The sequence below is a fragment of the Phymastichus coffea genome, unplaced genomic scaffold (genome assembly GCF_024137745.1).
Source record: "Phymastichus coffea isolate CEN01 unplaced genomic scaffold, Cenicafe_Pcof_1.1 PCOF00036, whole genome shotgun sequence".
NCBI lineage: Eukaryota > Metazoa > Arthropoda > Insecta > Hymenoptera > Eulophidae > Phymastichus > Phymastichus coffea.
Window position 1 is genome coordinate 3,129,907 of NW_026706847.1, and position 22,222 is coordinate 3,152,128.

The following is a 22,222-nucleotide window of genomic DNA, read 5'->3' on the forward strand; positions in this document are numbered from 1 at the left end:
ATCAGATTAAAATGCCTGTCAAAATTATCGCGAGCAGTCTCGTATGTTTAATGTAAAAACAGATTCGATACAACCTTTTCTCCTTGTCCAGCAGTAAAATAGACATACCGAAAATTACGCGTGGAAGCAGATTTCATTCTCGGAAGTAAAGATAAATATTTTGTTGTTATTGTTTCCCCTCTAATACCGGGATTTTTGGAAGATTCGAACATGAAAACGGGAATTTTTATTTTGTCACTGGGAAGTCAATACTCGGTCGAACGGAGTTTATCTGCGCTCCGATGCACTTGATCTGGATGTTCAGCCTGCTCGTCCTCTCAATGTATACTTAACAAAATGAGAGAGCTTTGGGCCTTTGTACTATACGCGCCATATGAAAATATTCTCTGTCTTGGTAGATTTATGCTACATTTATTTCAACGCTATTCCCGTCTATGCGTATCGTTCAAATACTTTAAAAAATGTTTACAATGCTAGTGAAAAGTATTTTTATTTGATTGCAACGATTTGATTTTTAGGAATTTGAAATGTTCTGTTAGCTATCACACTTACCGCTTTTCTATTTTGTAGGTGCCATGATATAAAAAAAGGCTAGGTATTTATTAGCATTATCATTCCGTCTAGTGGAACGACATAATTTTTTGTCTTCTATTGATTAAGTTGTCGAAAAAAGATAAGGGATATTTGATCGATATCGAATGGTGTCAGTGTGTCGATCAATTTTCATTTTCTATTTTTAATCCTCTCACTTGATTATAATTATAGCATCATTCTAGATATGTGCGATCGACAATATCGATAGCAATATCGTTGCTAAACACGTTACTGTCAACATTTGTCTCTCGTTAAACTCCTTGTGCTATTGATAGTTTTCGACCATGTATTCCCATTAAGCGGCTCTACTAAACTATACAAAGATTTGGTAAGCTGTACGACCTTCGCTTCCGTTCACGTACTTTTTATATCCTATGCTATCTTATCGATTATCGGCGCAAAGTGTGGTTTTTCCAATAATACCATCTTACAGTTCAGTTCATTGTCTGATAGAAGCAGAAAAAATTACGTGAAAACAATCGTGAGAGAAAGAACAGTGTCAGCAGTTGGCTCACTTTCGATGTGCATAAATGATGTTCCGTCTAGCAGATAACTAAAAAAAAAAGAAAGAAGGAAAGAAACACGTATCGAACGATTAGTTTATGGCTGCAAGCTCGCAGGCTTGAGCGAGTGACGAATGATGATCGATGAAATGGCCGTACTATCTGCCCCGCTCGCCAGCCGGGCGTGGCTTTAGAAATCACCTGAAAAATGTACGCGTAGCAGCCGTTTCTCTCCAATGGCCCATCGATCATGCGCGTCGATTCTCGTCGAGGTCATTGCTGCGCGATGGATCATCGTTATTTTATCGTAGCCTTTTCTCTCTCTCTCTCTCTCTCTCTCTCTCTCTCTCTCTCTCTCTCTCTCTCTCTCTCTCTCTCTCTCTCTCTCTCTCTCTCTCTCACCAGAGTGTACGCCAAATACCAATCTGGGCCGGCGGCAGTTTGATTCGCGGGCGACAGTAACAAACAAACACGTTTTCCTTTTTGCAGAGTATATGTGCGTTGCGCGCAACTGTCTGCTGTTATTTGTAGCCACATGTGTAGCTAGATGATCGATCGACAAAGCAGTTTATGCAAATTTACAAGGCGAGTAATTATTTAGCTGTGTAAATACGGAGGCAGGATTAAATGAGTCTGGAGAAATAAAGAGCGCAGCTTTATTGTCTGGAAAAATCCACGTAAACAATGTGTACGACCATAAAATGTGTCGATATTAAATTGATAACGCACACTATGATGGTTATTCCCTGCGATCGCTTTTCGATCGTCGGCCGATCAGATTGCTTTCGTTTTCCAAAGCGCAGCTCTGTCAGAAAAGAAGAAACGAAACGGCGTCGTGCGTGATGAGAATCGATGATAGATAGAAGCGCAATGAGACAGACGCAGCCTTGCCTTTCTAACGAAGCTATAAGCTTAATTACAGTTTGAAACTGTGCTTGCAAAGACGTCGTGACCAAAATAGATTAGAAACGCTCGCGCGCGCTTACCTTCTGTGTGTGCGTCATGTGCATATTATATCTAGATTGCCATCTAACTTGACGAGGGGCTCGGAGAGTAGTTAGTTAACTCGTTAGTCTCTCCAACTATTTTGCTCACTAGCTTCGCGCCATAAGCATTTTAATAATGAAAAATGTTGAATTTCACAGACGTTGGGAGTTCTCTAGCGACGGATGAGTTGTCCGGGGTACAAGGTGCAAGTGCAGCGGGAGGCGGAGGTGCAGCAACAGGAGTATCGTCTATCCCAGCGACGAGCAGTCCCGAAAAGGAGCAATCGGTCTCGGTATCTACCTCGATCAAATCATCGGCGGCAGCACCAAGCCAAACGGCCGCAGCGCCAGCCACTTCGGCAACAGCGACAAGCGCCGCGGCGACACAACCTCAAGCAACCACCACCAACACCGTTACCGCCACTGCCGCCGCCGGCGTCATCGAGAGGAGCAACTCAGCTGTTAGCGACGCCTCTAAGGGTGGTGACATGGTGGTTAGTTCATTTGACTTTTATTGCTATTTTGTGGTGCTACCTTATCGCGCGCTGATTTTGCCACAGCGTTTCCTCTGTTTCCAATTGACTGTTTACCATGTGCTTGTCAACTTTCCCCTTATAGGACCGGAGATATAATTTTCGTGTCGTTAAGTTTTATCCTCCGTAAACTTAGGCGTTAAATAAAATGACATTGTCTAAACGCATAGTGTGCTTATACGATCTATTTTCTTTTACGTGCCTCTCTCTGCTTGCTTGCGCACAACAATACGGTAACCTTGACGAAAGATACCTCTTGTTCGAAAACAAAATCTGGTTAACTTTTTTGTTGCTATTTCCTGTGGATGTAAAGCTCTTAAAGAATGAATGTCGTATTGATAAATGAAAATTTCATGGAAATCTACTTGAAACCTCTCTTTGTCTCTCTCTCTCCTCTCGCTCTCTCACTCTTTATTCTTCATAAACGGAAAACTTGTGCAGAAAGTTGTTCGTCCATTTTTGTTAGCCCTTCACGGTAACGAAGCATTGTCAATGCCTCTGTGTATAACTCTTTTAACCACCACCACCACCATCACCATCCAGAGCTCTTTTATGTTGCTTGCGACAAAAAAAACGGCGTGCAAATGAAAAAACATTGTAAACACCCGCGACAAAAGCAGCGAGATGAATGTTGAAGGCAATTTTTTGAAAGAAAATGAAAGAGCGAAATAAGGCAAGAGAGGAAAAAAAGAGAAGCTTTAACAGCTGTTGTTCGATGTTTTCCCTTCTTCATTTTGACAGTAATTGTTATTATAATAATTAATAATGAAATAATAATTAATTGTTATTCCTTCAGGAAAACGAAAAAATTACAGCTTATACTGTTTCAAGTATTAATTTTTATTTTTATCGATTTTACGATTAAACAGTATTATTTCGAAAAAATTTTTGTGTAAAATAATCATTTTAATGCGAAGTTATTTCATAAATGACAAAAGTATTTTGTAAGTTGAACAATGTGACAAAGCATTTCTAAAGGGAAAATTTCAATTCAGTATACTTGATGCTGAATACCTACCAAAGTGGAGCAGAAAACGAACCTCACTCGTACACTCTTTGTTCATACTCTATTCAACATGCAACTCAACTTCCGTCGCTGCGAGAAATACCCTCATTGGCTAAAATGCCATGCGCATATTTCGATTGAAATTCCGAAATAGTTAACATTTATCTTTATATAATGATGAAGAAACTAATTAGGTTCTATTTTAAATCGAAAATGTTTCATCGAATAAACAACTTTTCAAAGATAACGCGAGATTGAATTACAAGACTTTCTTTTATCAAAATTTCGATGGTTGAAAAAAATAGTGAACAATCAAACTCTTGTTAACGAAGGAAAAAAAATCAGTATCCTATCGGGGCTAAACTTCTTTTAATTAAAAAAAAGGGGGGGGGGAGAAAGTTCCTATAAGTTTTCTTCGCTTCTCTATAAACGACATACCCTTGATAGCTTTACGAACAGAAACTTAAGAACACGAAGAAAAGTATACAACTCGAAACCCAGCTATGCATTTACGTACGAATTCGATCCAAACAATATCAACATTGGCCTTCAATTATAACTTGTAATTGCTGTACAACCGACTTGTATTCGCAACGTTCGCAACAATCCTAAAAGAAAACTCAACAGCAATGGCAGTAGATAGCTGAAAGTAGCACAACCGGTGCTGATGCAGTATCATGACAAACTTATCGGGGTTTAATTAACTGAGCCGATACGCAATGGTCGGGTGTATCAATTACGCTGTCTCTCACGCGCGTGGTATGGTCATAGATGTAGCACCAAGCCGGCGCGTGTACGTTTTAAGTGCGCCACGATTATGGGACCCGACACACGCTCGTTGGCGCTGCTCCAAACCTCGTAAACTCGCGCGCGCATCGTCGACGTTTATCGTCGACATTCTTGCCTTAACCCTTGACGATATTACCAGACGACGAGATAAAGGAAGGTCTGTGTGTGCTTTCAAATAACCCCCACAAGAAAGACCAGATCGGCTTTTTAACCAACGGCTTTTTAATTGCATCCCTTTTCAACTCTGCCGTTTCTTATTACATGTTTTCTTTGTTACTGGCTGCGCGTTTGCCATAACGAGGAAAATTTTATCCGCCATGAGATTGGATGCGGCAAATTGAACCTTCAAGTAATTGCGCATTTGTTAGATTTTACTGTCCGTATCTCGATGTCGAAGCAGCGATCCAATAATGCGAATTGTTATTCCTTGAAAGTCTCTATTGAATTCGAATCTTCCCCATTGTTTGCAGTTCCTCGATTTTAGATTTTGAAACGTAAGAAATGGCTGTAGTAATAAAATTTCAAAATGTTCGTCGAAAGTACAATAGCTTATGCGAAGACGGTTCGGTTATCGTAATTTTTTGCAGTCGTGATAATTTAATTTATTATCTGCACTTTTAATCATTTAATCTTTGAGTTTTCTGGAAGAGCACTGGCAATCAAGTGAAACTGTAATTTTTTTAATCAAAGGAACTATGCGTTATACGCTGTAATAATAATCTAAATACTGCGCGGAACTCATTATCAGATTCAGTAATTTGGATGCAGTCATGTCTTTGGCAGCGATCCAAATAACAGCCTTCCTTTTTCGTATGAAAGTTGATTCAAGATATTACGAAACCCAAATTGCACATGACTAATTAGAGGAAAATTGGGTTAGCCTATATAATCGAAAATATTAGCATGCAAGCAATAATGAGAATAAAAATAGATAATGAAAAAATTTCTTTTCTATTTTGCAGCTGAACACCGAATGGGCGCAAGTAGAAGTAATCAACCTGATCAATGATGGCAGTGGCTTGGGCTTCGGGATCATCGGCGGACGAAGTACCGGCGTGGTCGTTAAAACAATTCTTCCCGGCGGAGTGGCCGATCGCGTAAGTATGATCCTCGGGATTAAACTCCCATCGACCAATTGGCAATCAAGGGACCTGGCACTTTTCTTTCTCTCTCGCCGAGGCTATTGTCTATTTTACGAGGCTTAACTGTTTTTAAGCTGGAAAATCAAGTTACGAGAGGAGAATTTAATTAGGTTGGCTCTCGCTCACGAGAAAACGAGGCAGACAAACGGGATGACTTGATTAAACTTACGGTACTCGAAATGTTTTAAATCCAATAAAGAAATCCAATTCAATGCTAATTTTGGGAACGTCTTCTCTGCCAATCCGACGGAAAGATGCGAGGAATATTGTCGGGGCTAGCGAATTGTCTCTGACTGCGTGATCTCTAATTTTATAGGACAATCGACTACAGAGCGGAGATCACATACTGCAAATCGGCGATGTCAACTTACGGGGAATGGGAAGCGAGCAGGTGGCCGCGGTGCTGCGTCAATCCGGCACTCATGTGCGTCTCGTCGTTGCTCGCCCAGTCGAACCCACATCGCCCGACTATCAAGTGAGTTATCGCCTCATCCGCTTTAGTTCATCCCGCTTCATTGAGCTGGAATTTTTCCGTTATTTCGAGCGATGGCTTTTATTTTTTTCATTCTAGTGAAAAAAAATCCATTATGGAATTGTACTGTTAATTTTTTGTGTATATCAGACCGAAACGTATGCTTTGTCTTTCAAATGAACCTTTTTGAAGTGCAACTGAAAATTCGAGCCATCGTTTCAAATGCAGCGAATATTCTAACTTTAGAGAAAACTTTCATACCTACAAGCTTGATTTGAACGAACATGAATTTTTTTTTCATATATACACACATCTTTCAGAGTACTGTGCGGGACAAACATGGAGTGAGTTAAAAATCATAAATTCTGAAAACCAAAATTTTGATGTTTGTTTTACTCTTCATACTGCTTACTGATACTGAATTTTTGAAAAACTGTGAATATCTATAATTTCCATTTTCGCTTCTGTGTTAGTACTTCAATAAGCTCAGTTCTAGCTTCTCACACAAAACATTTTTCCATCAATTAGACGAATTGGAAAATGCATGGCCTTCTTTCACAATCAATTATTTATATCGGTTCAAAAAAATAGATTTTGTGTCAATTATTTAAAAATTCTCCGGTATTCCAAGCTTATAGAGGAGATTTTTTCATTATAATTTACATACACATTACTCACATGCATCGTATGTAACACAAACGCACTTCATAAATTCTACTGTAGCAACACTTTTTCAATTTCTCGCAAGTCCATCTAAATTCTTTTTTACTCTGCAATTGCTTCACAATTTTATAGTTATATCCGCTGTAATTTTATCCGTTGTTCCACCAAAGTGTGTTGCAATCAATGTCAAGAGCAATAACTAACTTGCTCAGCGAAAATGAAAAATAAAAAGTTTTGCTAACAACAATAACTCAAAAGCTATTTCAAAAGAGCGACATATTAGATAGACGTAGTTTCTCATAGAAACCTTTAGAGTTTGTTCAAATAGCTGAGAGTGCGCACGCCGTACGCCCAACAGCGAAAATAGCCGCAGGCTGCCTAATAACTCTCTAAGCCTCGCGTAGAGCAAGCGATAAAATATCTTTTTTTTTCAACAAACCTCTCTCGCTCATAGTCGTTCAGAGTATCTGACCGCGAGTCAATAAATTAAGCCTCGGAAAGTTTTATATCCATCCAGCTGCAATTACTGCAGGCTGTGAAAAACTATCCGATGCATTAGTCTTCCCGAGCCGTCTAACGAGCTGCTACGTGCGCAGAGTTCGTCAGACTCCCTCTTCAGCGCGCGCGCCTGTGTGTGTGTGTGTGTGTGTGTGTGTGTATGTGTGTATGTGTCTGTGTTCGTTCGTAATTGTAGTTGGTCGATAGTGTGCTCAATCGGATGTCTAATGTTTTTCTCCCTCAATTGCCGCCACTAAACAGGCGCTTGGCAGCCACGCTCCCATTGTGCCGACAAAAGTCCTTGGCGACCCCGAGGAACTCGACCGATACCTGCTGCGTAGTGGCGCTGACGCCTACAATCAGAGACGCGAGCAGGGTGACTTTGGCGAATTGGACACACATGTGAGTGTCAGAAATCATTTATTGCTCATGTCTCTTGTCGTGCTGCTTTCATTCGGTCATCGATACGATAAATTAATAACACCGAGCGTTTCGGTGAAAGCGTCATTCAACCTTATCAAAACGAGAAAATGAATATTTTCGATTTGCTGATTTATTTGCACAGACGGACGAGCTAATAATATCATGTCTTGATTAAACTTGCTCGCGCTACAATTTACATCACTGTTGACATTGAACAACGAAATGTGCACCACTCGAATATTCCGACAGCCCGCGTTTCTATTCCGAAATATATTTTTCCAATACTCGAATACGAAATGAAAGGCAAACATAAACTCACTTGTTGAAATTTGAAAATAACAACATAACATTCCAAACGAAAAAACAAGTAGATTTTAAGCGATGATAAATTGGCATGAAATTTCGAACGTCGAGTAATACCAGTGCACGGTCGTCATATTTTAACAAGCTTGAAAGCGAAGCGAGTATATACAGTGCCGGTCAGCCACTTTTACCCCCCCACGGGCAAAATCAGTCTAACTTCAAAGTTTTATATCTCTGGTAGAAATTAACGTACAGAGACGCGCGTGGGTGCGTTTGAAAGGTCTTTCGGAGAGCTTTCAAATGATATGACTCACGGTTGCCATCGATTGTTTTTTTAAATTTTGCAACAATTATGCAAAATTGAAAATTCTGAAATTTTTTTATTATTTTTGACAATTAGCCAATTTTGGAAAAAAAAGGTAAGAAAATTTGAAGTACACCATTTTTTAGCTATTACCAAGCCCTATCTGAATCACTCATCAAAAATTTATTTTCGTCAAATATGACGCGCGCACGGGCATTTTTTCCTGGAAGTGACAGTTTTTTTCAACATTTTTTATCTCCGTCAAATTGTAACAATCGAAAAAAATTTTATAGGAGAAAAAATGTTTGTTTTTTCACGTAGAATACTGCAATAATTTTTTTTTCGGTTTTTCGAAAAATTTTTTTTTCTCGGTTTTTTCAATTTTTTTTTCTCACAGTCGGTACGCTAAAAAGATGAGAAACCACAAAAAAAAATTTTTTTCCACCCATTCAATAATACTACATAACAAGTATCGTAAATTACATAAAAAAAAAATCTTTTTTTTTTCGACCTTGAAAAATAATTTTATCAATAAATAAATGAAATAGCAACAAATGCGAAGACAGAAAATATTTTTAATGTACACAAAGCAATAAAAAATTTTTTTTTGTGGTTTCTCATCTTTTTAGCGTACCGACTGTGAGAAAAAAAAATTGAAAAAAACCGAAAAAAAAATTTTGCGAAAAGCCGAAAAAAAAATTATTGAAGTATTCTACGTGAAAAAACAAACATTTTTTCTCCTATAAAATTTTTTTCGATTGTTACAATTTGACGGAGATAAAAAATGTTGAAAAAAACTGTCACTTCCAGGAAAAAATGCCCGTGCGCGCGTCATATTTGACGAAAATAAATTTTTGATGAGTGATTCAGATAGGGCTTGGTAATAGCTAAAAAATGGTGTACTTCAAATTTTCTTACGATTTTTTTTCTAAAATTGGCTAATTGTCAAAAATAATAAAAAAATTTCAGAATTTTCAATTTTGCATAATTGTTGCAAAATTTAAAAAAACAATCGATGGCAACCGTGAGTCATATCATTTGAAAGCTCTCCGAAAGACCTTTCAAACGCACCCACGCGCGTCTCTGTACGTTAATTTCTACCAGAGATATAAAACTTTGAAGTTAGACTGATTTTGCCCGTGGGGGGGTAAAAGTGGCTGACCGGCACTGTAGATGAACTTCATCGTCCTTTAAGCGCGTCGTCATCATTTTGCTGTAAGCTGACCGAAGCCTGTTCGCGTTCACGTCCTATAAAATCTTCCAGTGCTCCACTACAATCGATTGTCGTCGAGCTTTCACGCTTGATCGCGCATATACGTTCTCATTGACTGAACATTATGGTTTTGGGATATTAGGGTCGCTCGAGTCTCATCATCGGTGCGCCAGGTGCGTTACCAATCGGCGAGCTTCCTGTCATCTCGATGGAGCCGATCGACGTCAACGCTTTGCCCGAAATGGAGAAGTTCACTGTTGAGCTCAAAAAAGACAGTTGCGGTCTTGGCATCACCATCGCCGGATACGTTTGCGAGAAGGGTCAGTGTTGCGCTTTATTTTTACATAGTGCGGATATTGATTATTTTTTTCTCTCTTCTGCTTCCGTGGTTAAGAGCAATGTTTATAATCTTCATTTTTTTAAATATTCAATTGTGCGATTCTGACAGTATCAAACGAATGACTCTTTCGTGCTGGTTTCAATAAATGCGAGGATAAGAAATATAGCAGTTTCAAGTGTGAAATGCGTAACCAGTTATTTTATTTGTTCGTAAAACAACGCCATTCGAGATATTTCGGAAGAATGATAATTGAATTTTTTGTAAAAATTCAACCGGCGACCAAAGGATCTTGCATTTGATATCAATAAAAATATCAATATCTTATTTACAGAGGAACTATCGGGTATCTTCGTAAAGAGTATAAGCGAGGGAAGCGCCGCCGATTTGAGCAAGCAAATCCAGATAAACGACCGAATCGTCGCAGTGAATGGTCACTCTTTGCAAGGCTACTCGAACCATGAGGCCGTGGAAGTGCTAAGAAGTACTGGCTTGACTGTCACTTTGTGTTTAGAAAGGTATCTACGTGGACCCAAGTATGAACAGCTGCAGCAAGCTATCGCCGCCAGTGAACTGAGACCTCCACCGCCTGGCTCACCTTCCATTGCTAGCCTTCCAACATTCCCTATAAGCGCTGTAAGTGTATTTAGTTACATTCGCAGATTATTGATTTGCTGTGTATTGATCACTTCTAAAAGTGATTGAAAAAATTAATATTCTGTGTATTTTTTCCTATTTTAATTTCATCATCTCGTAAAGGTGGTTCGAAAGAATAACCTTTAGCATCTTATCATTAAATAAAAAAATATTTCAGTTCAGTAAGTATTTTAGATACCTCGACATTACATTTAATAATAACATTAAATAGGTCAATAATAAATGAATAATGTACTTTTCTCATTAATATTTCAATGTTCTTCAATCAGATTCTATAAATTGTATGAAGACATATGAAAATAAATTTCTTTTCGCTTAATAATTAGAAAAAGTAATTGAAATTCCAGTTTTTAGAAAGAAGAGATGCTACATTAGCAGAAGGCACATCAATAATGACGGGATATCAACTTTCAGGACGGAGATACGACTGAAATTGAGCCGGAAGGTGAATCGCATACGACGGTTGACAGCGCGGTTCTGCAAGAGATTGATCGCGACGTTTTAATGGATATTTTGGATGAGGTCAGTAACGTTGAAGCACTTCTTAGCGATCCTTCTACTGAACTGACACCCAAGATCGAAACTGCCATTAAAGCCCAATGGCAAAAGATTGTCGGGCCAGACATGGAGATAGTGGTATGTACGCGCTTTAGTTGTAAAGTTTTACCGCGACTCAGATAGCAAACTTTTACCTTTCAAATTTATTCTCTTCCTCCAGGTGGCTCAACTCAAGAAATTTGCCGAAGGTAGTGGTCTTGGAATCAGTTTAGAGGGAACAGTCGATGTGGAAAATGGCCAAGAGGTACGACCACATCATTACATTCGATCAATCTTGCCTGAAGGACCAGTCGGACAAAATGGTATTTTGAGATCAGGAGATGAACTTTTAGAGGTATTTTACTTGAACTCGACGATGCATCTGTTATATTTGGAATTTCATTGAAAATCTTTAACCTCAAAACCAATTGTAGGTTAACGGTTATCGTTTACTGGGTATTAATCACATGGAAGTGGTTAGCGTATTAAAAGAACTGCCAATCCACGTTCGAATGATTTGTGGAAGAAATATCGCTGCTCAAGATCCACTCTGCCCAATCGATACTGCCCAGCATCAAGCAGCCTTCCAAACAAGAGTACGTCAAGATATGTTTGCTATTATCTATTTGCATTATTGCTTGCACAAACTTATTCTATCAATTAAATTTATTTACAGAGTATACTCGGCGGCTCTTTGCAAAATTTATTACCATCGTCAGATCGTTTGGTTAAAGCAAAATCAGACGGATCGTTAGCTTCTACCACAACGACCGCCACAGTAACTGATGCTAGTCTAAACAAAATGAAATCTCGCTCTTTAGAACCTCTAACAGGACTAGCAATGTGGAGCTCCGAGCCACAAATCATCGAACTAGTTAAAGGAGAGAGAGGCCTTGGGTTCTCCATTTTGGATTATCAGGTATATCAATTAAAAAAATATTTGTAAATACACAATAATGTTATTTTATGATAAGGTCGAATATATCACTTATCATATTAATTGCAGATTGATAAATAGTTAATTTAAGAATGAACTATTCAATTTAAAAAACGATACTAGCTGAATTATGCATGTCATCGATAATAGTACAAATTTATTTCACATATTTATGCGTGATGCTCATTGTGTACGTTACTGAAGTCGTCGCATATAATTACGCAACGACTTTGGTAATGTGTGCTGGAATTGACGCTTAAATCTAGAGTGAATAATTTTGGTACAATTTAAAAATGAAATTGAATTTTAGGATCCAATGAACCCCAACGAGACTGTGATAGTAATAAGATCCTTAGTGCCGGGCGGTGTTGCCCAGGTCGACGGTCAACTTATTCCTGGTGATCGACTACTCTTTGTGAACGACATCGCCCTCGAGAATGCAACTCTGGACCAGGCGGTACAGGCACTGAAAGGTGCACCCAAAGGCATCGTGCGCATTGGTGTGGCGAAGCCGCTACCCATTCCTGATAGCATTGCACAGGTGAGCGATCAAGCTGACCGAGTTGATTTTAAAAAAAATACAAGCAGCTTCGCACCAATTATGGACAGCCGTAAACAGAAGCACGAATACTTTCGCGAGAGAAAGATTAATCTCATACAAGCATCTCGCCATATGGACTTGATCGAGGGCTTACAACATCAGCATAATCTTGTTAAATCCGAAAGTTTTTGAGAAAATGATATTTTTCTATCACAGATGCCGTTCAAAGTATAAACAAAGAAATAATTAGAAGAGTTGTCTCTACAAACATTCTATGATTAGAAAATTTAATACGAGTTGTTATATTAAATTATTTAATGACTCTTGTTAATTATTTGTTTTGAACGCTTTGTTTTGAAGTAACGTCACTTTTAATGTAGAAGAAATTTCAATCGTTTTTAAAAATTTTAAAATACTCATTTTTTTCTCAAGGTTAACCAGATTTTTTGGAGAATAGCTCTAATCTTATTTCAATAGAAAAAGTCTAATAAAATTATTGAAACACCTTGGATAGCTTGCGATGAAACTGTTTCATCGTACATCGTGAGTACGTTAATTTGAAAGCCACTCTTTTTTAAAGAAATTTCTTTAGGCTCACTGAAACACTCATTTTAATCTTCTCTAGTTCTATAAAATTTCACTGCATGCTATCCTAGGTAGTCCATCTAGGAAACTGATTGCAGAAATTCATGAAAAATATTCAGTATTATACAGTAAAGACTAATGTTTCAACTAAGAATTCTAAATCTTATTCAGTCAAAGGTATTACTGAAATTACTGTTTACTAAGCATTTTCTTTTGGATCTACTTTAAATTTCTACTTTTATTTAATTAGATTAGTTTAGTAGATTTTTATACGAGCCATGCAAATTTTCATTTTTTAATTTAATAAAATTTACCTACTAGTTTTATTATGATTTGTGTAGAAATTATTTAACTAATTTAACATCGCATTTATATTCATCGATAACGAAAGTTATTTACACGAAGTAATTTTGTGTAATTTATTAGGGAACATTCAAATCAAAACATTAAAAATCTTTCTTACAAATAGTCTACTTAACGATATTGTATTATAATGTCCTAATATTTAATGCTTAAAATATTCAGGAAGAAAGGTTACATACTTGTATATACATATTCATGAGTCATATTACATATTTTTATTTTTTACACATTTGTAAAGATATCGTCCTACACATGAACCATGATCATGCGTTTTTTAATAAGCTTATGTTATTTGTGTTTTTACGTTCTGATTTTGTTTGCAATATTGTGTGTATTTAGTTTTTAGTGAAATGCATGCTTTGACCACGAACTAATCTTCGTTTGATAAAAATGCTTTTTTTCTTGTTTATGTAACTAGGGTATAACATATTTCCTCGGATAAATACGGAAGCTTATATTTCATTCATTTGACCATTAATTTATTGTAGCATATACATAAATCATTCGTTAAGTTGTTTACCATATTAAATTATTGACATATTGGAAATAATTAAGATTATCCGAGAAAATATATATACTTAAGCGATTGTCAGACTGTTTATATAAGCGACTTTAAAAAAAAAGCACACTAGTAGTGCTCATATTCAACGTTATTATTACACTGACCGTGCAATTTTTAAAATACATATCATAAGAAAATGTCACATGACCATTACAACAATCGTGCACTTCTATATAACATGGAAATTTATATTTTGCAAGATAATAAATAGGCTACACAGTTTTTGTTTGTTTAATACAATTATTTTCATCATATTGCTCCCTCGCTTTTCATGCATTGTGAATAATGAAATTGTACATGATATCACATTACTTATTAAACATACAAACATTTTTCTCGATGCTTGATTACTGATCTGTTATTTGGATGTTTCCAAAGCAACGCTAGTTATTTTTCATGCTTTCACGTGCATCCTCTTCACAGCTCTTCCGCACCAAAACTTTTCTTACTGAATAACACTATTTAAAAAATGTTCTTTCACAGAGTGTTTAAATTCTGTCTTTTTAAAAGTAGCTCTTTAATTACAATGAGATGCATCATCAAATCAATTTTGTGTTCATTTTCAATCTTTCTCATCCGTTGAATTGTATGCATAATTATTATTTACGTTGATATCATTAAGATATATTTTGTGCTACATGCGTTTTTTAGACAAGACAATAGATTGTTTTTATTTCTGAAGCAGAGGAAGTCCGAGCAGCGGGAACCACTTAAGGACGTAGCGTCGTATTGTACATACTGATATTCTTCGCATATATAGCGTGCCGACAATTTTTCAATGGTTTTCCTCGTAATAAAAGATAACGAGTACTATGTATATGTACATGACTGAAGTACGACTCCGTTTTTTCCAGAGGTCTTTTACTGCACTTTACGCAACTACGATGAAGGTCCCTAAGTATACACTCCACCGAGTATCTATATACGCACATTGACTTTTACGTAACGTTCTTTTCTTTTTTCATTGAATTATTTTTTACTTAAAGTCGTGGTGATAAAAAACAATCCTTAAATATAATTAATGTAGATTAGAACAATAGTTGGTCTTGGATCAAAACGTAATCTCTTCTTCTAATCCAATGCGCTAAACCTTTAAGCTAATACGTAATGTTTATGTCTTTGTATTTGCTTTTTCATTGGCTGGGTTGTACATAATAATGTAACATATATGTACCGCTAGATGTCAAAAACGCCATGGCATAGTATTTTATTACTAACAACGCAGATGCAGCTATTAATTCGAATAAATATTCTAGAATTCAGAAGAATTCAGTAATTAAATTACCTAACTTTGTACTTTTGCAACTAACTTTGTAGAGTTTGACGTTTTTATTACTGATTAATTAATTAAAAACTTCCACCATTTCTTAAAATATCCTGATTCAATTCTGCCGCTCCTGTAACGCAGCTATAGGTATTTTTTATTCTAATTTTAATTAATAAGCCTTTTTTATATACAAAGTTTATAGTCGTACGTACGTAGATTAGAGAATCGTTTCAGCAATTTTACTGAAAGAAACTTATGAGGATATATTTTTCTACTTCATATAGTATACATTTGATTGATTTCGTGGCTAATTATACGAAGTACAAACTTTTTAGTAAAAACGTATAATAAAATGCAGTGATTTTTAAATGAACAGAGATTTGACAAACGATACGTACATACAAGATAAAAAAGGGACAATTGATGAAAATACGCGGTTATCGTGAGTATTTTCCGTAGAGGTAGGTATTTTTTCAATAAAGTAGTGATTTATAGCCAAAATAAATTAAAATAATAGATCAAGTGCTAATACCTGTAGATAAATAAAAATATGCAACGTAATTATACACTGATTCAAAGTATACTTGACGTATACAGAGAAATATGAATCTACTAAAATCTATTCATATTTTGCTACCAGTATTTGAAAATTTTTATGAGTTTACAAATATTTGAAATAATATTTATTTGTGATAAAAGTATAACTCGTTGTTAATAAAAAATGAATCGCGAAAAATTGTGACATGTACTATTTCCATTTTGCCGTCTAAAAAACCATTACAAATACTGAAAAAAATTAATTGCTTCATTTATCAACACACATATGCTTTGTTCACACCAAAAATTTTTATACATTTTTCTAATAATTTCAACTAACTTGTACATTTTCGACAAAGCAATCATTCAAATCTAACAAATGCATTCCTGCCTGTTTTTGTTCACTGTCACTATATGATTCGGCTGAAACTTTCAAATTCTATGCCTTCGCTATTCTTTAGCATAACAGTATTTTACTCGTGTCTATATATTCCGATCAATCTAGTAGATAAAAACATATATGAAGCTTCTAGGGTTCATCGTCCACCAATAATAAAACTTAAGAGTTTCCCGCTGCCTCGCCCTTCTTTAAACTTTATTTATTGTTTTTTATCGTTACGATTGTTAGCACAATATTAATACAATAATATTTGAAAAACAATAAAAAACGAAAGAAAACTCTTACATCTCTACTTTTAAATCTTTTCTATTCTTTCTTGATTGGTAGATAATTAACAATAACAAAATAGATAATTGCGAATGAAAATGAGAATATTTGAATCAGATAATTCGACGTCGTTTATCAATGGCGGTCCTAACTTTGGAATTCTCTTGCTTTTCAGAACAACTTGTAAACGCCAGAGACGGATCGCGGGAGGATAATCAAACTTGATTACAACCACTATGACCAAATAAATGCAATATGTCCTTATTATGTCTGTTTTATCAATATTACGTTAATATAAACATATAAATATAAGTCACGTTAATAAAGACGAAATTTATTGTACATATCAACTTGGTATATTTTGCTTTGAATATCGATCCCCAATTCCTTCATTCTTTTTAAAATTTCAATTTAAAAAACCAGTAAATAATTGAATAATTCATTAATCGCGCTCACTCTCGTGACTCACTTTCGACTGTAGAAAGACTGAAACTACTTTGCAAAGTAGCACAAACTAAAACCAATTCCCGATAATCTCTTATAGCTGATCGGGTAGCGATCGGTAAGTACACGTTAACTTATTTACAATCCCTGTGCTATCAACAGAAAAGAATAACAGTTAGCATCAGTGTCAACTCAATAGAAAATTTTTACCTATTTCGGAACCATACTTATATTTTCTTATTCTCAAGGCTACTTCTTAAGACTGTAGCAGGATCTTGAATGCCAACAAAAATCCATATGCAACTTAGTCACTGGCATGTTTGTAAGTGCACTTTGTAAAATTTTGCTCGATCACTAATTATTTATTTTCAATCAAATTTAATTATCTTAGCAAAGTGAACAATTTAATTCAACAATACTCAAACATATAGTTTTTCAAACTGCAAAAATTCGCTCAAATTCATGTAGTTGCAATATTGTGTTCATCCAAAATTCACCCTGAACGCACAAAGTAAATATAAATATTACGGAAAATGTAAAAAGAAAATGAACAAAAGCTTGTAGCATCCAGCGAAATGGCTAACTTGCTCGCGAAGCTCAAAATGTCCTTGCGAAAGAAAAAATGCAAATCAAATCTGCCAAACAATTTGTAAATTCGAAGGCCAGATAGAAGTCGAAAACAAACGGGCGCAAATGTTCTCTCTTTGCGGTTCGGACGCGTAACGAGCGGCATTGTGCGTTGCGTGGACGGAGAACACAAAAGGCTTGCGCATGACTGCGCCCACCTATATTCGTCAATTGAAATTCGCGATACGAGCTGCTCGCGCTCTTTGTCTCTACTACACCGCAGCTTTCGCACGAGCCAACCTCGCATTTTTGGTACGACTTCGAGGTATTTGCACTAATTGGGTCGTTGGCTATTAGAGAGCTTGTTCTTTGCGGTCAAACGCTATCTTCTCAATCGAATTAATGAACAATTAAAATCAGAAACGATAGTTCAGAAAAAAATAGTTGATTGAGTTACTGTACATGAAACTTGTCTTATGTTTGGCTACTTTATAAATTTTGAAGACAGCGAAGTCGATATAATCTTCGCAAATTTAAACGGAATTCAATCTAAAAATTAAAAAAAGAGGTATTTTTAATCAAATGATTATTGTTGATTCCATTTTCGAAAATTTGAAAACTTTTCAATATTGACAGTTTTCGTGCTTACAGAAAAAAAAATTTTCCGAATGAAAAATAAGTAAAAATGAACTAGTTCTCGAATGAAAAAGCATATTCAAATTGCATAAACATAAAAATAAACAGACGTCAAACTGTTACAAAGCTTTATGTTCTGTGTTTTTTTTTTCAAGCAGTTTTTCTACCCCAGCTGCATCTGCGCATGGCATGCACATGAAATATCCCCGTTATCTAAAACAGAATTAGTTTCAATGCAAATAGCGGTATGAGTTATATTATATTTTATAAAAGCTAACCATTAAAAACGGAAAACTAAAAATATCTATATTTTTTGTATTTTATTTCGCGACAAAAATTTTATTGAAACTGCGACAAGAGGCCATTTACTAAAATGATACGAGGTAAGAAGCATTGATTTTCTTTTAATCTCAACCTTTTAATATAGTAAAAATGCAAGTAAAAATATGTCTTTTGTTTGTGTTGAAATTGTGCGGACGTGGACTGAATAGTAAATTTCTATCAATAAAATTTACATCTGAACAATACGTTATCGTAGAAATATATCTAGGGTAATGCATCAAATGTTAATCGATAAGAAAATAGTCGCGCATTCATTCATCACATAATGATCAAGTAACCTGTTAAAATCGCGCAATGAAGTTAATTCGAAATCTAGTCAATACACTATTGTGTAAAAATCACGAATATTCGCGGTTGATCTGGAATCAAAGGATTCGGTTCGGTTCCATGGGCAGCACACGTACCTGTAGAATAAAAACAAAATACTCGATAGAAAATGCTGAGATGTATATATGGAATTAATCTTTAGCCCTCTGCTACAGAGCTTCCTTCGTTTCCGATTTTGTTGACTCACTATTGAAATTCCACATTTATTTTCTACCTTACAGCATGTGAATTACACTTCGCATCAAATTTATGAATATTAATTAATATTTTAGATTATTTATTTACTTTACATTTTAACACAAACATGTTAGAGTGGCAATAAAATAAATTAAGTATGCAGGATGTATATTAGCAAGAGACATACTGAATATAACGCGAGTGTTTTCGAACCGAAAATAACGTAAAAACTGAATTAAACGCTTTCTAGATGTTGTGCTTGAGGTTTCCGACCTCAAATCGAAAGTGCTTCTAACGGTAGCAAAGGCACGGAAGGTAACAGGGTAAAACGATGAAAGAAAGGAAAAATTGAGAAAAAAGACCGGCAAAAACAAAACAATAACGAAGAGAGCGAAAGCAATCGGGGTAAATGATGGAAATCCTCTTTTTCTTTTCCCTCTGCTTATGTATCCGTGACGTACGCACGACTGCAGCGTTTGGCTCCGATAGGCATAGTCAGGCGTAGCAAGAGTCTACCGGACAGCGATGCCACTGACCACGGCGCAGCTGAGCTTCTCGATTTTCTCTCGTCAAGATCAGGTGAGTTATCCATTTTTTTCACCGAGACCTCGGTTTGATGCTTTCCACGGTGAAATTTACTGTTGCTCTCCGATTTATAATGTGGATCAAAGCAACTACTATAGACACCATTCGAATATATCAAGTTTTATTCACAAACAATCACAACCACTACACATCGGTTGAAGATACTTCTTGATTGTAATGCATTTAAACGAAAAGAAAAGATTCCGAAGAGCTATTTTTGGTACATACCTATCATTTGAAAAAAGAAATCATCACATGTGTGCGTTACCTCATTCACTCCTTCCGTAAGATGGCGTCCATATTTCATCTAGTTAACCTAATTATTATACAATATAATAGGTCGGTAATATTTGCTTTGATTTATTTGATGTCCAAGAACAAAATGAATATCTTATCATTGAATTTCCAACCTATTGATCATCAATATGAATGTAAATCGAAAACGATAATTAACTATATTTACGCTTGTGCTCTAACAATTGAATTTAATGCAATGACGAAGTTTATAAAAGGAACTGCTTTGAGAAACAAAAATATCCGTTTGAGTGTGAAATATCAGTGAGTTTCGAGCGTCAGATTAACCATTTCACGCCAGTTTCATTTTGACGTAATAGCTTACGTATTTTTACTCGGAAGCATATCTCCAAAAGAGCTACAGTAATTTTCTTACAATAAACTTAAATTCAAAAAAAGTAGAAACAATTGAGCTGACCAAATTGAAAGAGCCGAATGAGTTAGAGCAAGCTGCTCTCTCTCTCTCTCTCTCTCTCTCTCTCTCTCTCTCTCTCTGGAAAGCACATCAGCGCAGCGCATGCATCTCCATCTGACAGGGATCTGTCTCCCTCGCGTGCTTCGTAGACAAAGCCGTATCTCCATGTCAACACTGAGCCAATCTGCTCTCGATCCATTAACCAAGTGTCTAGCGATCGTTCTTGCGATGTATGCATATACTTAAGAGCCCTTGCCAAAGCCCTCCTCTATCGCTCTGCCACAGGAGCAAGCGACGCAGCAGCATCGGCCGCAGTCGAGGAGGATGGACAATCGGACGGTACCCTCATCGACGACAAGGCCAAATTGGAGTTGCCACTCGCGATCACTACCGCCAGTAGCAGCGACAACGTGCTGCTCGGCCTCGAGGAACTACTGCCGAGGACCAAACGGAAAGACGACCTCGAGTTTGAACCGCACTCGCCGCTCATCAAACTCACGCCCTTTCCCGAGGAGCAGAGACGCGCCATGGTCAGGGAAGATCCGCTCACGGCCATTGACGAGGACGTTCTTACTCCGGCCCGGCCTTACTCCGACGCGGCTCGGTTACCCGATGCAGGTAAGGCTTCGCGCTCGTCGACGCGAACCAGCAGCAACGGGACGTCTTCGTTAATCGCTGCGAGATGTTGAGGCTGCGATCAATAAAGCTCGACAGCTCGCCAACGACGTTCACAAGCCGATTATGCAGGTGGGCTGCTGTGGTGAGACGTAGTCGCGTCTCCGTTTGAACGCAAAGCTCAAGGTTTACGCCCGCGGCAACGCGATTCGGTTGAATTTCATTGCAAGACAAACGCACAGCCGTGTGCGCACCTGCGTGGTTGTCTATCGATGCTCGTTGAGAGGCGCGTTGTCCTCAATAATCACGACGACGACGAGGAACGATCGCCGGTACGAATTATCGTGCTACACGTACGCCACGCGAGCGCAAGCTGCTGACCCTTCCCTTCAAGCTAATTCGGCAAGATTCACCTAACCGAGACCCATCGATCTCGCATCGATCAGCAGAAGCGGAATCGACGAGGCCGAGGCGCCGGAAGAGCACGCCGACCGAGCAGCACGAGCAACCGCCGAGCAAGGTGAGCTCGTCGTCGCGGAAGCGATCGCTCGGCGCTGTCGAGGAGTCGAGGCGCAGCGAGCTCCGGCGCCAGGAGAGCATCGATCGCGTTGCCAGGTATCTCGAGTCCGAGGAGGCGCGTCAATTCACCGCTGCCGAAGATCGATTGCTCGAGGAAGCTGCTGCCACCGAGCTAGATTTCGTTGAGTTTTCACCGACGACACCATCACCACCACCACCACCACCGCCACCACCACCAGTTGTGCTTCTCGTGTCCGACGAAGCCGTTGATAAAAGGAGGCCCTCGTTGAGGAGAAGGCGCGAGGATGCCGCCGAATCTGTTTTCAAGGACGGACAGGTGCTTGTTTTCATTTGAATGCCCAAAGCTTAGTTTCCAAGTAGCACGGTTAGTCTCTCGGAGACTACGCGCGCAGTAGGCTATATCCTTCTTCGATACAACAACGTTGAATATAACGTACGTGCTATCCTCGGTATCCATCTAATACGCTTGCGATTGAATTTGCAAATCAAGGACCGCTCTCCGGTGGAAACGGTCAAGAAAACGGTGCGCATCTGCTCGGTCGAAGAGGAAATCCAGATAGAGAGCTTCGACTCGGTCGACGCGGACGAGTCAGCATTTTATCCGGGAATCCAGGAGGTGCAGCTTGTCACGGCGAAAATTCTCACTGCTGAGGAGTTAGCTGAGAGCATTTCTAAGAGAGATATGCCTGACAAAAGCCTATCGATGGTACGTACATACATATGAAATCGGAAAATGGCAGGTTGATTATACCTTTGACTGGACGAAAGTAAAATGAATTGGCGTTACGAAACTTCCGGGGTCTGCTAACGTTTGTAATTCAAGAGCGCGTAACAAACATCGATTTGATTTTCATCGACGCG

The 22,222-nt window shown here is 37.6% G+C and overlaps 1 protein-coding gene across 3 annotated transcripts in view; it reads left to right on the forward strand.

Moving 5' to 3' along the window:
• LOC131663616 (uncharacterized) overlaps positions 1-22,222 on the forward strand; it is an 80,088-nt gene that overhangs the window by 28,917 nt on the left and 28,949 nt on the right. For 2 of the 3 annotated variants that reach the window (XM_058934102.1, XM_058934104.1), the window contains exons 7-22: positions 2,243-2,577; positions 5,374-5,508; positions 5,870-6,028; positions 6,346-6,369; positions 7,448-7,588; positions 9,572-9,749; positions 10,101-10,402; positions 10,838-11,059; positions 11,142-11,315; positions 11,395-11,556; positions 11,637-11,879; positions 12,208-12,438; positions 19,386-19,491; positions 20,492-20,824; positions 21,268-21,677; positions 21,852-22,067. In XM_058934102.1, coding sequence (XP_058790085.1) covers positions 2,243-2,577; positions 5,374-5,508; positions 5,870-6,028; positions 6,346-6,369; positions 7,448-7,588; positions 9,572-9,749; positions 10,101-10,402; positions 10,838-11,059; positions 11,142-11,315; positions 11,395-11,556; positions 11,637-11,879; positions 12,208-12,438; positions 19,386-19,491; positions 20,492-20,824; positions 21,268-21,677; positions 21,852-22,067 — 3,371 coding nt within the window. The remainder of the gene's footprint in view (positions 1-2,242; positions 2,578-5,373; positions 5,509-5,869; positions 6,029-6,345; positions 6,370-7,447; positions 7,589-9,571; positions 9,750-10,100; positions 10,403-10,837; positions 11,060-11,141; positions 11,316-11,394; positions 11,557-11,636; positions 11,880-12,207; positions 12,439-19,385; positions 19,492-20,491; positions 20,825-21,267; positions 21,678-21,851; positions 22,068-22,222) is intronic. The other variant, XM_058934103.1, reaches the window with a different exon arrangement.